Raw genomic sequence first — 17,849 nt, forward strand, 5'->3', positions numbered from 1 at the left:
CATGGTTAATTCTGAATCCTTATTTTTGTATGATTGACTCTAATTACAGACACTACATTACCATGCCATAGCCAATTCCTCTAATGCTACCCTACAGGTCGATACTGTAAGACCGCGGGAGAGCGGACGAACGCCCGCTCTCCTGGCGCGCGCACCAGCCCTTCGCCGGTGCGGGCGATTCAGTATTTAAATGAGGTGATGCGGGAAAAACGGGGAAAAGGAGGCGCTAGGGACACTAGAGCGTCCCTAGCGCCTCCTTTTTGTCAGGAGCGGCGGCTGTCAGCGGGTTTGACAGCCGACGCTCAATTTTGCCGGTGTCTGTTCTCGAGCCCGCTGACAGCCACGGGCTCGGAAACCGGACGCTGGCAAAATTGAGCGTCCGGTTTTCGGCCCGACAGCCGCAGGCCGAATTCAAATTTTTATTTTTATTTTTTTTACTTTTTTTTACTTTTGGGGACCTCCGACTTAATATCGCCATGATATTAAGTCGGAGGGTGCACAGAAAAGCAGTTTTTACTGCTTTTCTGTGCACTTTCCTGGCGCCGGAAGAAATTAGCGCCGACCTTTGGGTCGGCGCTAATTTCTTAGAGTAAAATGTGCGGCTTGGCTGCACATTTTACTTACTGGATCCCGCGCGCATACCTAATAGGGCCATCAACATGCATTTGCATGTTGAGGGCGCTATTAGGTGCCGCGGGTGGGCCGCGTGTTTTCCTCCCCTTACTGAATAAGGGGTAAGGGAAAACACGCGTCCAGAGCAGGCTGACAGTGCGCTCCGACGGAGCACACTTTACTGTATCGACCTGCTAGTTAGGAGTTCACCAAATCTTCACCTCCTTTACTCTTTTTTTTATAATGACAAATATTAAGAAACATTTCTAACCTGGTAACAAATAAAAAGGTGTCTGTAAGTTTGGAATCCACATGCTGGTACATGGGTTGTGCACTACTCATATAGTGTTTATTAATAGATGAAAATATATGTATATATATATATAGTGTGAAGCAGTGAAAACTGTCAGGGGAACTAGAGCATCATTCATAAATTCTGCTCCCTGTGCAGGTATTTGTGATGGTAATGCGAACTGTTTACCTCTAAGTAGCAGCAAAGCAATCCTGGGTTTGATTTTGTACAGGATTCATCTGTAAATCAAAAATCTCTGCCTATTAGGGGTTAAAACAATTAAAAATCCTTGGTACATGTGTTTGCAATTAAAAGATAGCTGCTGCATATATCACAATCCTTAATTAATAATTTAAAATCCCAAACGTACCAGAGAAATGTTTTAGGGGTTAAATTGTTACACTGAGAAGCAGCCACTGTCCATCCCATAAATCAATCTTATAACTTAAATCAACAAGAACCAAACTAGATGCTTTCAATACAAAAATGCAATATACCTCCTATGCCTATTGTAAGGTCTTTTTAAGTTTATTGTTTACAAACTCAATAGCTTATTAACTTTTAACCACATGTTAGCCAGCCAGAGAAGGCTGATGAACCAATCTTTCTGAAAGAATTCTACTAAATTAAAGTACTTACTGTGACCTTTCAAGTGCTGGAATTGCCATAATAATTGTAATGCATTACAGCAAAAATCAGACATAAATAAAAAACCAGACTGGCACTGTTTTAAATTTTCCTTGTATAGTTGGGGTTTTTTTCCCAGTACACATTTATTAACAAATATACAGATAAATACTTCACAATCACTTTTAATAAGTTCTCCTTAAGTAAAAATAGTCTGCAATGGGTGTTTCCAAAGTAGATAAAAAGAAATAGTGCATTTGACCAAAAAGAAATCTTTCAAACCAATCTACCATAGCAGAGATTTGAAGTTTGGCTAATAGGCAGCAACACTTGCATAACACTTTTCCTAATAGATATATAGGCAGTTCTCAAAAATAGCCTGCATCATAAGGCACTGTTTCCCTGTATGCAGGAGTTGTAGCTAATGCAGAGATTAAACAAACCATCTAATAGAAAAAAAAAACCTCTAGGTTATTACAGTGCTCGGTAAAAAATGAATTGTAAGGGACCCTTTGTTCTGGTATTTCTTTGCTGGGTAAATCTCCCATTTTTTTTTTCTCAAGTAGCAATCCTTTGTCGGATTACAGACACTCTCCTCTTGTATCACAAATACTCCATGTATGCAAGTGTTCCCAAGAAATCAACGTTCTTTCTGCTATCCCTTTTTTTTTTTTTTTCAGAAGCAGGGGTGCATTTCTCATACTTATCCTAGCCGTTTCCAAGGCTAAATACCCAGGGAATTCACTACCCTGTATCCCAGTCCTAGACAATCCCATAGACCCATCTGACAGAACATTATTGCCCTCAGAGTCAACATCCAGAGTCAACATCCAGAGGGTGATCAGGCAAGCCGAGCACCCTCTGGATGTTGGGTGATGCTTTTTTGCAAGGCTTGAGTCACCTTGCAGCTGACCCTGGGAACAAGGGCATTTCTCCCTTGCTGCCTTTCTAACTAGATTAATTCTGTGGAGGAATAAAATCCGAGGAAAAGGCCTGAGAATCCTCCTACATTAAGACCTTATCTTCCAAGTCTTCCAGCCTCTCCTCGGGACTCTGCACAGCAGGCAATAAGGGAGGAGGGGAATCCCCTGTCTCCCCGGGAGCCTCTGGTGCCATTGTGACTGCACTCATGATGGCCACCATTCCCGCACTCACGGGAAAAGAATCTGCAGCAGCTCCTGACAACCTTGTAGGCCTTATACACGCCAAAGTGGAGCCTACACCTGCCGAGATGCCTTCTCCATTGGAGATGCAGTGCGAGCACAATTTTGTGCAGATGAGACGAGAGTGCGTATCCTTGCATGAGTGGCAGGCCCTGCCGCGATCCTTGGCCAGTACCATACACATCCTACACACATTGACTCATCACTCACCGCAGGGGTCTTGTCAACGCCAGGACCCCCAGCTTTTGCCAGTTCTTACCTATGTCTGGCGTGATCCCCAGTCACTCATAGAGACAGCCAAAGTCGAGAAATCTCCTTCAAGCTGCCATGTAAAACTATCAGGTTTTTTATTTTTGTAATAAAGACAAAAGTACTTTCTTGAATGCTGCAGAGCAGCTGCTGCATCCTGAGGGCTCTCCAGGGGATCGAGAGAACTGGACCACCAGCTAATCAAAAACACTCTGTGTCCAGAGATGAGCCTGCACCAAGGGTCACCAAACCCCTTCTCATCTATCTCAACCAGGGAGGATGGTCCCCACCAGGGACCTAACAACCCTCTAGGAGGAAGCTTCTGAAAGAAATCCATTTTACTCTTTTTTTTTTTTAACTCCAGTCTGTAGGTTTTACACCTCTGTCATCTGTTGAGAAATGCTGAGGGAGTGCAGGTGGCACTCTAGGTTAAGTAGCAGTGTCAGTAAAATTTCTCTTCTGTCTCCATCTGCTGGTAGGGAGACAAAATCCAGGAATCTGGTCTGATCTGGGGTATGAACAAGAACAATATATTTTGACTAGCTTGTGTATGCCATTGTCCCTTCATCAGGTAAATGTTGTTAGTAATGGAATCAAATTCTCTCTTCTATACTATTGATCTTAGTTGCTATATATACTGGGTATACTTCTGAAACTGCGCAGCTCACAAGTTTTTTTTTTTAAAGTATAGTTTATTTTAGGGAAAATGGCCTAATACATTCATTCTGTCTGTTCCCACCTATCCCTAATAGCTTTTGAAAAATCCATCCATTTTCATCCAGATTTCTGTCACAGATATAGTGCCCTGATTCCCACTTCCTACTTTACTCGATGCCCCTTACAGTTAGCATGCTGTTTTTTTTCTTTTCTCCATAGGGAAGCATGTTCAATTTTGGATCAATGTATTTTACTTTTGATGGTAAGATGTATTATTGTTTGTATTTATATTAGATTATTTTACCTGGGATTAGCATTTTTTTTGCTGTGATGTGAATAGTAAAATTATTGACAATAAAACAGGCCAGTTCAGTTAAAATATCGGGTCAAAACACATTATGATGTCAGCTAGTATTTTTAAAGCTGTCTTGCCATTGGTTAACATTGAGTTTGGAAATCTGCGCTTGCCGTTGTTAATGCCTGTAGTCATCAGCTGCCCCCATTTTTTTGTCCATTGGCTTGTAGGGAAAAGCATCTCTAATTTTAATAATTTTATTACACAGACATTCACATAACAAATGTCAATGATGTGCACAGTATTGTACAGTAGAAGGGAAGTAGATATGATACAATCTGCATGCATAATGTTTTCAGGACAATTTTTGTTAACTGAATGTTGTTTGCTATTCTAAAACAAAAAAACCCGTTACCGCACCCACATACAAAAGAACCAACATCAGCGCAAGGCCTCCGCCCATCCGGTCACATGTTTCCTCTTGCAGTGATGCCCGGATTGTTAGGTTTGGTTTCTATAGTAACCGTCTCTACTATCCGGGAAGAGCGGGCTCTGTGACGTTAATCCCGGGTCTGGGTAGTGGCTAATCAGAGAGTTAGAGTGTGCTGACGGATATTTGAATAGACCAATAGAAAGTCTAGACGGAGCGTCCCGGAAGCAAGGCCCATAGAGCAGAGCAAAAGTAGTTTTGGAAGCTGAGCCTGGTGTGTCCCCCATGGAGGGTCTTCGGAGAAAAAGCGCCGCCGCGCGCTCATGGTAAGACATAGGGAAGCGTAGGCACGATGAAGGATGATTCGCTTCTATAAGCTGCCCCTCCCTCTCTCCTCTAAAATCCTCGCTTCCCTCCCTTTAAAGAAGTCCCAAGCCAGGATCGTTCATCGTCTCTCTGGGGTACAGCCACTCTTGCTTTCACACAGTCCTCTATACCCATTCTGAAACAGTGTCTTCCCCTTTCGCTATCGCGGGATGAAGAGAGGGTGGGGTAGGAAGAGGAAGTATTCTAATCCTAATCCTATAAAAGAAATAAGGATTGCTTCTTTTAATGCTGTAGTATGATCCTTGGTGTTTTGGCTAAGATCCAACCAATAAACCGAGGATAGGACCACCCGTTCTCTGCCTTTCCGCTGAAATCGAGAACGTGTACTTTACGGGGGGGATAATGCTTTTTCATTCGACCCTATTAGGGACACTGTGGTGTTAAGAATTAATCCCCCCGCTTTTATAATAATTCTTTCTTTTTTTATTTTTTTAAAGGAAGAGTTGCTAGGGTAGGGAGGGTAAATTAGGGTGATTATTTAATTAAAAACCCAAAATGTTATTTTAATTGAATTAAAATAAATGTTAGAAACGGAGAAATGTGATGGCTGAAAAAGACGGTATGGCCTATCTAGTCTGCCCAACTATTTTAGCTTTATAATTCCTGTTTCTCCCTCAGAAAGCAAGTGTTTATCCCAAGCTTTTTTGAATTCAAATACTGTTTTTGTTTCCCCATCTCCATTCGGAGGCTGTTCAGTGCATTCACTACCTCTCTCTAGAGAAATATTTGCCAAGATCACTCTTGAGATTACCCTTACACCTTCATCTTTCAAGAGAAAAAATGTGCATGCGCTGCCTCCATAACATGCATATTTTCTCTCATGCTTATTCAGTGTGGATATCCTGAAAACCTGACTGGCTGGGGGGTCCCCCAGGACAAGGTTGGGAACCACTTAGAGGCTCACCACCTGTGCATGGAAATCTTGGAGGTATTTACATGTCTCATTATCTCGCCTTTATTCTAGGGTATACATGTTTAGATCTTTTAAGGCTGTCCCTATATCCTTCGGAATGAAGACCACTGACCATTTTAGTAGCCACTTTCTGGACAGGCTACAACTGATAAATATCTTTTTGAAAGTGTGGTCTCCAAAATTGTACACAAAATTCCAAATAAGATCTCACCAGGACCTATACCGGGATAATATAGTTTTCCCCTTTCCTATTGACTATTCCTCTTCCTAAGCAGCCAAGCATCTTTCTGGCATTTGCTGTTGCTTTATCCACCTATTGGCCACCTTAAGATCTTCAGATACAGTTGCCCCCAGATCCTACTCTTCATGTTTATAAGAATTTCACTTCCAGTACTGAATCTTCTCCTTTTTTTTTTTTTTTTGCATCCTAAATGGAAAACTGCATTTTTTAGTATGAAATCTTAGCTGATATACCCTAGACCACTCCTTGAGCTTCACTAGATTCCTCATGTTTTTCATACCTTCACCTGTTTTAGATTTGGTATCACTGGCAAAAAAGACAAACCTTTCTTGACAATTCTTCTGTGATGTTGTTCACAAAAATGTTGAAAAGAACTAGTCCAAGGACTAATCCCTGAGGCACATAGCTAATAATGCTCCCCCCCCCCCTCCTTTGATGTGCATTCCACTATCCTTTGTTGCCTCCCACTCAACCAGTTTCTAACCCAGTCATTCTAGGGCCTGACTTACATTCTTAATAGAGTTTATTTTATGTGGTCCTGCTCCTGGCTTTTCCACAGTAAACACATAACATAAATATTTAAGCATTTTCTATATAATCCTCCCCTTCACTTCTGACTCTCATAATGCCACTTTCGCAGTTTCTCCTATCATTAAAATAGTAACATAGGTAATGATGGCAGAAAAGGACCAAAATGGTCCATCCAGTCTTCCCAGCAAGCTTCTTATGGAAGTATCTCTATTACTGGGTGATGAGCCTTCTTGAAAATTCAGACTGGGCTGCTTGGCGTGCTTTGCTTATGGACTTGGCCGTAGAAGCAGTCCTGTGTGTTTTCCCTTATGTCTGCGTATCAGTACCCTAGACTGTAAAAGTCAGGGCCCATGTTGGTTGTCGTCTGAATCCAATACCTCTTTCCATTCCTCTCCCCTGTGCTGTCAAAGTGGAGAGTGAAGTTGCAGTTGTGTAAAAGGAATCCAGGCTTATTGGGCCGATACAGTACAGTGCGCTCCGACGGAGCACACTGTTAACCTGCTATTGGACGCGCATTTTCCCTTACCCCTTATTCAGTAAGGGGCGGAAAACGCGCGTCCAACCCGCAGCACCTAATAGGGCCATCAACATGCATTTGCATGTTGAGGGCACTATTAGATATTCCCGCGCGATACAGAAAGTAAAATGTGCAGCCAAGCCGCACATTTTACTTTCAGTAAAAACTGCTCTGACTTAATATCATGGTAATATTAAGTCAGAGGTCCCGAAGAGTAAAAAAAAAAAAAAAAAGAAGAAAAATTTGAAGTCGGCCGGCGGCTGTCGGGTCGAAAACTGGGCGATCAATTTTGCTGGCATCCGGTTTCCGAGCCCGAGGCTGTCAGCGGGCTCGAGAACCGACGCCAGCAAAATTGAGCGTCGGCTGTCAAACCCGCTGACAGCCGCCGCTCCTGTCAAAAAGGAGGCACTAGGGACGTGCTAGTGTCCCTAGCACCTCCTTTTGCCCGTTTCTACTGCCGGGCCTCATTTAAATACTGTATCGCGCGCCAGGAAAACGGATGTTCGCCCGCTTTCCCGCGGACTTTACTGAATCGGCCCGTATGGGTGGTAATCCCATAACTACCACACTGTGCAGGTTATCCCCATGCTTAGTTCCCCAGACCGTAAAAATCCAGGCCCTCAGTTGTCTAAATCCAATTCCCTTTCCCCTGCCGTTGAAGCGGAGAGTGATGTTTCAGTTGCATCAAGGCTTACTGGTTAAGGGTAGTAATCCTCATACCTTCTGTTAAGGGTAGTAACCGCCGCACCAGCAAGTTACCCCCATGCACTCTTTTCTTTGTTTCCATCCTCTAGCCTTTAGGGATCCACAGAGTTTATCCCATACCCCTTTGAATTCTTTGACTGTTTTTGTCTTCGCCACCTCCTCTGGAAAGTCATTCCAGGCATCCACCACCCTCTCCATGAAGAAATATTTCCTGATGTTGGTTCTGAGTCGTCCCCCTTGGAATTTCATTTCATGACCCCTAGTTGTACTGATTTCTTTCAAACAGAAAAGGTTCGTAGTTCATACATCATTAAAACCTTTCAGGTATCTGAAGGTCTGTATCATATCTTCCCTGCACCTCCCCCTTTCCAAGGTATACATATTTACATTCTTCAGCCTCTCCTCCTAAGTCTTCCGATACTGCCCCCACACCATTTTTGGTTGCCCTTCTCTGGACTGCCTCATCCTGTCTCTCCTTTTTTAGATACGGTCCTCAGATCTGAATATAGTACTCCAGATGAGGCCTCATCAAGACATGTACAGGGGCAGCATCATCTCCTTTTTTATTTTATTTTTTTTAAACTGGTTATTCCTCTCTGTGCATTCCACCATTCTTCTGGTTTTAGGTATTGCCTTGTCACATTGCTTCGCCGTTATCAGATCACCGGTCACTATTACCCCTGCACTTCCTGGCATTGAATTCCAGCTGCCAAGTCTTGGACCGCTCTTCGAGCTTTCTTAAATCACTTTTCATTCTCTCTTCTCCATCAGGCATATCCACTCTGTTGCAGATCTTAGTATTATCCACAAATAGACAAACTTTACCTTCTATCCCTTGCGCAATGTCGCTCACAAAGATATTGAACAGAATCCCAACACTGATCACTGTGGCACTCTACTTAACATTGTTCTGTCTTTATAGTAGATTTCATTTACAATTACATGTTGTCTCCTATCAGTCAACTAGTTTGTAATCCATGCCATTACCTAGGCACTCACTCCTAAGCTTTTCATTTTATTCCCAAATTTCCTATGTGGGACCAAATCAAAAGCGTTGCTGAAATTCAGGTAGATCACATCGAGCACTCTTCCTCGATCCAAATCTCCAGTCACCTAATAAAAAAAAAAAAAAAAAATCAGATTCCCTGTACATACCCAGATCAGTCCAGACTGTGGGTTGAGCCTCCTTTCCAGCAGGTGGAGACAGACTAAAACTGAAAGGATATCCTATATGAGGACAGCCTATCCTATACCTTTCAGTATTCGTCTGTCTCCAGCAGGTGCAGCAGCTCACCCTTCGTCCTCTGCTTTAGGCTGGTCAGCTTTTTCCTTCTTCTTTTCCTTACGGATCAAGCAAGTACTTATTCCTTAGGGATTTTGTGGTTTTTTTTCTTCCTGTTACAATAAAATTGGAAGGTTAGTTCCCTGTACGTACCAGGATCAGTCCAGGACACCTGGGTTGTGACTCCGCACCAGTAGATGGAGACAGACTAAAACTTGTGGGCGGAGCATATATGCCCCTGTGCCAGTCACAGCCCCTCAGTCTTACTCTGTCTCCAGTAGGTGGTGCAGGTCCGGTCACAGCCCTGTCGGGCCTGATTCTGGTTGTTAGTCAGGTTCGCTTTTTGGGTTTTATTTTCTATTAGGCCTATTTGGTTTTTTTCTGTAAATTGGGTTTTTTGTTTAATTTGGTTAATTTTAGTCCCGGTTGCCCTGCCTCCCTGGGGAGTTGAGAGGTCCTGAGGGGACTACCCTCCCCAGGTGGAGGCCGCTGCTAGGGTTGAGGACCCGGCTGGACTAGTAGCAGCGTCAGGGGTGACACCGGGGAGCCCGGTTCACTCACCCCTGCAGGACAGAGGGCTTTTCAGTACCAGGGACAGCGTTTTCTGTAAAAAAAAAAAAAAAAAAAAAAAAAGTGTTTGACTTTTGTTTCTGTCGGCTCTCCGTTGCCTGGCGTTGCGCTCCGTCCCGTCCCGCTCGGGGGGGGGGGGCGTCGTCGGCAGGGGGGAGGTCGCCGATTTCGCCGCGGTGATTTTTTTCTTTTCTTCAGCGCCCCTCAGTGTTTTTCGGCGCGTCCTTTGTTTTCCCGCGATTTCTCGATGCCGCGCGGCTCACAGTGCAGGGCCTGCGGCTCGGCGCGCGCGCGTCTCTCCCGGGACGGCCTTTGCTCGGCCTGTGTCCCGGGAGACGAGGGATCATCGGGGGCACCTCGGGGGACCCGTTCCCGGGTGGCACGATCGCCGTCGCAGGGGGGAGGGGCCCCTGACAGGCCTCCTGGTTCTTTCCCGGTTTCCGCGGGAGTGGCGGCCATTTTGTCCACCGGCCGGGTAGTCTCACGCGAAACGGTGGAGGCCTCGGTTTTGCCCCCTGAGCTCTCCCCGCAGTGGGGTGCGGCGGGGGAGGCCCCCTCGGAGGGGCCCCGGTCCCAGGGGACTTCGGAAATCGATTCTTCGGATTCGGGCGAGCTCTCAGAGGATTTAGCGCTTTGCTGCGCAAGGTGCTCCGATATAGGCGAAGCAAGCGCAGTCGGGGGGACGCCTCGCGCGCTCGGGTCCACCGGTCCCCGCCGAAGAAAAAGCCGGCCAGGAGGACGGCGAAGGTCGCCCAGGCCGCGGGCCGGAGCAAGCGGATTCCGCGAGGGGTGCCGCAGGGCTCGGAGTCCGAAGAATCCGCCGAGGCGGACACGGAGGCCTCTGAGGAACCCCTGCCGGGAGCCGGGAAGGCAGCGTCCGATGGCTCCGCGCAGCTCGCTACGGGGAAAAGAGCACAGGCCGTCGATGGGGATGACCCCAAGGTGGTGCGTTTGTTCCTTAGGGAGGAGCTGTCGCCGCTTATCCCGGCCATTCTCCAGGAGCTGCGGATTGATGCCCCTCCGGTGGTGGTCCGCCAGGAGGCAAATATGGATCCTGTCCTGCTCGGGCTCACAGGGCCGGCGGTTGCTTTTCCTTTTCATTTTTTCGTCCACGGATATCCTCTTCAAGGAATGGGATACTCCGGAGTTGGATTTGAAGGTCAGCAAGGCCATGGACAAGCCTTACCCTTTGCCGGAGGACGCGCTGGAGCTCCTCCGGCTCCCAAAAGTGGATTCGGCGGTGTCCGCTGTCACGAAGAGGTCTAACATCCCGGTCACGGGAGCGACAGCCCTCCGGGATATTCAAGACCGGAAGTTGGAGGTTCAACTCAAAAAGATTTTCGAGGTCTCTGTCCTAGGAGTGCGGGCCGCCATGTGCACGAATTTTGCTATGCGGGCTAGTCTGCGCTGGGCTCAAGTCCTTCAGGCGAATGCAGGTCTCTCTGCAGAGGAAGCTTCTCAAGCAGACAGGTTGGAGGCAGCCATTGCCTATGGGGCCGATGCGCTCCATGATCTGTAGCGCACCTCAGCTCACTCCATGGTGGCAGCGGTGTCGGCGCGTCGTCTTCTTTGGCTGCGCAACTGGGCAGCGGATGGCTCTTCCAAGGCTCACCTCGGGGCATTGCCATTTAAAGGGAAATTGCTATTTGGCAAGGAGTTAGATGATTTGTTGGTTTCCCTGGGTGAGAATCGAGCGTTTAAGCTGCCGGAGGATAGGGCCCGTCCGCGATCTTCCTTCTCAGGCAGAGCCCGGTTCCGGGGGCCCAGGAAGTCCAGACCGCAAAGATCCTCTGGATCCTCATATAGGTCGTCCTCCTCGCGGAACGCTCAGTGGCAGCAGTCCTTTCGGGGCAAGCGTTTTGGCCGGCAAGGAGGGGCTCCGTCGGGTGCGGGGGCCAAGCCTTCACAATGAAGTCCGGCCGGCCCATCCCTCCTCGTGGCCTCGGCACGTTGTCCCAAACGTGGGGGCGCGTCTCTCCTTCTTTCTCGAGGAATGGGCCAGCATGACGTCGGATCAGTGGGTCCTCGACGTGATAAGACACGGCTACGAGTTAGACCAAGAAAGACGGCTCTTTCCGCCCCATTCTGGATCTGAAGGGAGTCATCAGATGCCTTCGGGTTCCTCATTTCAAGATGGAAACCATTCGTTCCGTGATCGTGTCAGTGCGCCCCGGCGAATTCCTGGCGTCCCTAGACCTCACAGAAGCATACCTTCATGTAGGCATCCATCTAGCTTTTCAGCGGTTCCTGCGGTTTTGCATTCTGTGCAGGCACTTCCAGTTCCGGGCGCTCCCCGTTCGGCCTAGCGACAGCGCCTCGGACATTCACGAAAGTGATGGTGGTCGTGGCGGCGCAGTTGCGGCGGGAAGGCCTGCTGGTTCACCCTTACCTCGACGATTGGCTAATCCGAGCGAAGTCTCAGAGTCTGTGTCGGCAGGCGGTGACCAGGGGGTTACAGCTCTTGCAGTCCCTGGGCTGGGTGGTCAACTACAACAGAGTCATCTCGAACCTTCTCAGTCCTTGGAGTATCTTGGAGCCCTTTTCGACACGAAGCGAGGCAAGGTGATTCTCTCTCAGGAACGGATATGCAATCTGCAGTCTCAGGTGCTACGTCTTCTGTCGCTACACCGGCCACGAGTCTGCGATTACCTGACGGTTCTGGGGTCTATGGCATCCACTCTGGCGTTAGCCCCTTGGGCGTTCGCTCATCTACGACCGCTGCAGTCCTCATTGCTTTCCCGCTGGAAACCGGTTTCCAAGGATTTTTATCTACCTCTCCCTCTCGAGGGTCAGGCGCGAGCCAGCCTGAGCTGGTGGCGGGATTCCAAGCATCTCTCCTGTGGAGTGTCCATTCTGCTGCCCGACTGGACGGTGGTGACCACGGATGCCAGTCTTTCCGGCTGGGGGGCAGTGTGCCAAGGGAAGTCGGTTCAGGGTCTGTGGTCAGAGTCGCAGACCCGGTGGTCTATCAACCGGCTGGAGACCAGAACGGTCCGTCTGGCGCTGCATGCTTTTCTACCCCTAGTATGCGGACAGGCGGTCCGGGTATTGTCGGACAACGCTACCACCGTGGCTTACATCAATCGCCAGGGCGGGGCAAGAAGTCCTCTAGTGGCGGAGGAGGCGTGGCTCTTGATGCTCTGGGCAGAGCGGCATCTCAGCCATCTCGCTGCGTCCCACATTGCAGGAGTCGACAACGTCCAGGCGGATTTTCTCAGCCGTCACCGTCTGGATCCCGGAGAGTGGGAGCTGGCGGAAGAGGCGTTTCTCTTCATCTGCAAGACTTGGGGAACGCCCCACATGGATCTGATGGCCACGTGGCACAGCGCAAAGGCTCCGAGATTTTACAGTCGACGTCGCGAAAGGGGCGCAGAGGGAGTCGACGCGTTGGTGCTTCCCTGGCCGGCGGATGTGCTTCTGTATGTGTTCCCACCGTGGCCCATGATCGGCAAGATTCTGCGGCGCATAGACTTGCACCCGTCCAACGTGATCATGGTGGCGCCGGAGTGGCCGCGCCGTCCCTGGTTTGCGGACTTAGTCCAGTTGTCGGTGGCCGTCCCCCTTCGCCTTCAGGGGTTCGCGGGGCTTTCTTCGGCAGGGCCCCGTCTGTTTGGAGGATGCGGATCACTTCTGTCTCGCGGCATGGCTTTGAGAGGTACCGGTTGAAAAGAAAAGGCTACTCGGATGCGGTCGTTACTACGTTGCTGAGATCCCGAAAACAGTCTACTTCCCTGGCTTATGTTCGGGTCTGGGTAGTGTTTGAGGAATGGTGCGTGGAGCGGAGTCTGAATCCCACTTCCGCTTCTATTTCTGATATTTTGGCGTTTCTCCAGGCGGGGCTCGCCAAAGGTTTAGCGTGCAATTCCCTTCGGGTCCAAGTGGCGGCGCTTGGGTGCTTGCGAGGTGAGGTCCGGGGAGTCTCTCTGGCTCTCCACCCAGATATCTCCCGCTTTCTTAGGGGGGCTAAGCACCTCCGTCCTCCGTTGCGGCCCCTTGCCCGTCTTGGAACCTCAACTGGGTACTCTCAGCCTTATGCTCAGCGCCGTTTGAGCCCCTGAAACGTTATACGCTCAAGGATCTCACGTTGAAGACCGTATTCCTGGTGGCGATTGCATCAGCCAGTCGTGTTTCAGAATTACAGGCGTTGTTCTGTAGGGAGCCCTTCTTGCGCATCTCCGATTCGGGGGTTTCCTTGCGGACGGTTCCCTCCTTCCTTCCTAAGGTCGTGTCGTCGTTCCATTTGAATCAGTCGATTGAACTTCCCGCTTTCATGTTTGGGGAGTCTTCGGACCCGAAAACGAAAGACTTGGGAAAACTAGATGTGCGGAGGTCCCTTCTTCGCTATCTAGAGGTTACTAATCCGTATCGGGTGACGGATCATCTGTTTGTGTTGACTTCGGGTCCAAAGAAAGGTGCTGCGGTGTCCCGCACGACAATTGCCCGTTGGCTCAAGGAAGCCATTGGTTCTGCGTATCTTCTGCATGGAAAATCGCCGCCAGTGGGTCTTCGGGCTCATTCGACGCGGTCTCATGCTGCGTCTTGGGCGGAATCTTCTCAGGTGTCGCCTCAAGAGATTTGCAGGGTGGCTACCTGGAAGTCGTTGCATACCTTCTTTAAACATTACCGGTTGGATGTTCAGGCTACTGAAGCTGGGGGTTTTGGAGAGAGGGTACTCCGAGCGGGACTCTCTGCTTCCCACCCTCGGTAAGTTGGCTCTGGTACATCCCAGGTGTCCTGGACTGATCCTGGTACGTACAGGGAAAGGAAAATTAGTTTCTTACCTGATAATTTTCGTTCCTGTAGTACCAAGGATCAGTCCAGGATCCCGCCCACAGTGCTGCGCTATAGTAATGGAGAGTCCGCTCTTTATTGTTTCTTTCACTACGCTGACCCTTCTTGAGTTGCTCTCCCGGTTTGGGAGTCTACGCTGACCCTTCTTGAGTTGCTCTCCCGGTTTGGGAGTCTGGTTTCGGTAGGGGTGTTGGATTTCTTTCGTTTCCCTACCAAGTTTGTATGGTTAGTTATGGTTGCCTTTTTGGCTTTTGTCTACTTTGACATTACGTATGACTGAGGGGCTGTGACTGGCACAGGGGCATATATGCTCCGCCCACAAGTTTTAGTCTGTCTCCATCTACTGGTGCGGAGTCACAACCCAGGTGTCCTGGACTGATCCTTGGTACTACAGGAACGAAAATTATCAGGTAAGAAACTAATTTTCCTTTAGAAAGTCTGCAGAATTTTTCTTCAGGAGACAGCTCAGTCTCCTGGCTCTTGCCGGACTCAGGGGGGCTTTGCCCCTTGTGCAGTGCATAGCCTGTGTCTTGTTATTGCTTCCAGGTGTGGGGACCGAGTCTGTCCCCGGCTGCCGAAGGGTCTTAAATTTTTGCTGCTGTGCTCAGTTTAAAAAAAAAAAAAAAAAAAAAAAAAGTGACTCTGTGAACCATGTGTCCATAACAGTAGCAATATCCAAGTCTGCCTCCACCATTAGGGCCTGCAGGTCTGGGATTTTATTGCCCAGACTATGAGCATTTGTGGTCATAGCTTTCTAGCTGCTCTTTCTAATCAACTTTTCTGCATTTTTGAACTGACTGATTTTGTTTCTTTCTCTACCTTCCTGTTTTGCTTGAGGGTGACAAGCCAATTCCACTGGCCACCTTCTGCCACCCCCGCTCTCTAGTTTAAATGCCTGATAATGTAGGATCTGAATTTTTCACTTAGTATTCTCTTTCCTGCCATAGAAAGATGTAGGCCATCCTTACCATATAACCTTTTATTGCTCCATGCATGGCCCTAGACTCCAATGTATCCAAAATCACTTTTCTTACACCTGGTTTTGAGCCAGGAATTAAAAGTATCTATATGGTATAGCCTATCCTTTCCCTTTCCGTGAACAGGTAATAGTTCTGAAAAGGCATTTGTCTTTGTCATGTGTCTAATCTGCTTCCCTAGATATTCGAATTCTTTCTGTACTGCATTGACACCATTTCTAGTGAGGTCATTGGTCCCCAGATGGAAGATAATATTGATATCAGTCCTTACTTTCTTCTATAATTGCTATGAACAACTGGTTTGCCGTTCTATTAGCTGAGGATTCTGGAAGGCATTTAACTGTTGTGCCCCCTTCAAAATGAGTTCCCAAATTGTTTCCTCTGATGACTGAGTCTCCCAGCAGAAGAAGCTTTCTTTTCTCACATTTGATCATGTTGAAGGGTTCCTGGTGCACTGGGTGACTTCTTCCCTTTCAGACATCACTTTATATTCTATTGCTGGGGCATCCTCATTTTCCAATGCAGAAAATGCATTATGTAAAGGTAACAATGGGGAGAGTGGGTGTCTCTTCATCACAGTCCTTAATCTGATAGACCCCACTGTAATCCAATTTTATTCCTGGGTTTCTGAATCCTGGATGTCTGACTTCTCAGTGTGAGTGACGGTGGATACGCAGGATGCAGCAAAGTTGGGGAAAATGGGTGGAGTGCCTCAGGGATCTGTACCTGGACTGGTGCTTTTTAATATATTTATAAATGATCTGGAAAGGAATACAGTGAGTGAGGTTATCATTTGCGGATGATACAAAATTATTCAGAGTAGTTAAATCACAAGCGGATTGTGATACATTACAGGAGGACCTTGGAAGACTGGGCATCCAAATGGCAGATGAAATTTAATGTGGATAAGTGCAAGGTGTTGCATATAGGGAAAAATAACCCTTGCTGTAGTTACATGATAGGTTCTATATTAGGAGCTACCACTCAGGAAAAAGATCTAGGTATCATAGTGGATAATACCTTGAAATCGGCTCAGTGTGCTGCGGCAGTCAAAAAAGAAAACAATGTTAGGAATTATTAGGAAGGGAAAGGTTAATAAAACAGAAAATGTCATAATGCCTCTGTATGGCTCCATGGTGAGACCGCAACTTGAATACTGTGTACAATTCGGGTTGCCACATTCCAAAAAAGATATAGTTGCGATGGAGCAGGTACAGAGAAGGGCAACCAAAATGATAAAGGGGATGGAACAGCTACCCTATGAAGAAAGGCTGAAGAGGTTAGGGCTGTTCAGCTTAGAGAAGAGACGGCTGAAAGGGGATATGATAGAGGTCTTTAAGATCATGAGAGGTCTTGAACGAGTAGATGTGACTCGGTTATTTTCACTTTCGGATAATAGGACTAGAGGGCATTCCATGAAGTTAACAAGTAGCACATTTAAGATTTATCGGAGAAAATTCTTTTTCACTCAGGGGTGGATTTTAAAAGGCCTGCGCGCGCCGGCGTGCCTATTTTGCATAGGCCGCTGGCGCGCGTAAGGCCCAGGGCTTTCGAAAAGGGGCGGGAGGAGGTGTTTCGGGGGCGGGCCCAGGGGCATGGTGCCGGCCCGGGGGCATGGTCGAGGCCTCCGGACCAGCCCCCGGGACCGGAGGATGGAGCGGGGCTGCCGGCGACGCACGCAAAGTTACGCCTGCTTTTAGCAGGCGTAACTTTGCTGACAAAGATAAGGGGGGGGTTTAGATAGGGCTGGGGGGTGGGTTAGGTAGGGGAAGGGAGGGGAAGATGGGGGGAGGGCGAAGAAAAGTTCCTTCCGAGGCCGCTCCGAAATCGGAGCGGCCTCGGAGGGAACATGCAGCTCGCGCTGGGCTCGGCATGCGCAGGTTGCACAAATGTGCACCCCCTTGTGCGCGCTGACCCCGGATTTTATTAGATACGCGCGTATCTTATAAAATCCAGCGTACTTTTGTTCGCGCCTGGTACGCAAACAAAAGTACGCGCTCGCGTATTTTTTAAAAATCTGCCCTCAATGTACAATTTCCTAGCGTGTAACCAGATGGACTCAGAACAAGTGGGTATAGTGTGCTCGTGCTAGCAGTTGGAGACGGATCTGACGTCAGCATGGGTACATATACCCCCACAGGAAGTGAGACAATCCGGTAATGTCCGTCTCCAAAGCAGTTTGGAGAGCCTGCACGCTCGCTGAGCGTGTTTTCCAAATACTACTTTCTATATTCTACTTATTAAACATCTACAGGAACATCGAGCCCCGCACTCCTGCGGTGATACCCTCAGGTCCCTCCCCCAGTTGAGTTTCCCGGGGTGATTTCCGCGATCCCTCAGAGGTTTAGGCCTCGGTCCGGTGGCTGAATCGCGGCAGGGATCTAGCCCCCGAGCGAGAAGACCGCGGCAGATTTCCTCAGCAGAGAGAGCCTAAATCCGGGGGAATGGCAGCTGTCGCCCATAGCCTTCCAGATGATTGTGGATCACTGGGGGATCCCGGACATGGACTTACTAGCGGACAGGTCCAATGCTCAAGTACCTAGATACTTCAGCCGCAAGCGAGATCCGTTCTCTCACGGGATCGACGCCCTGGTTCAGCCATGGCCTCCA

The 17,849-nt window shown here is 48.4% G+C and overlaps 1 protein-coding gene across 1 annotated transcript in view; it reads left to right on the forward strand.

Moving 5' to 3' along the window:
- Positions 1-5,621: 5,621 nt before the first annotated feature.
- The window catches only part of ODF2 (outer dense fiber of sperm tails 2), a 385,587-nt gene continuing 373,359 nt past the window's right edge, over positions 5,622-17,849 (forward strand). The window contains exon 1 of the mRNA XM_029613214.1: positions 5,622-5,640. Within this exon, the coding sequence (XP_029469074.1) occupies positions 5,626-5,640 (15 nt within the window). The 5' untranslated portion in view covers positions 5,622-5,625. The remainder of the gene's footprint in view (positions 5,641-17,849) is intronic.

The sequence above is a fragment of the Rhinatrema bivittatum genome, chromosome 8 (assembly GCF_901001135.1).
Source record: "Rhinatrema bivittatum chromosome 8, aRhiBiv1.1, whole genome shotgun sequence".
In the NCBI taxonomy this organism is placed as follows: Eukaryota; Metazoa; Chordata; class Amphibia; order Gymnophiona; family Rhinatrematidae; genus Rhinatrema; species Rhinatrema bivittatum.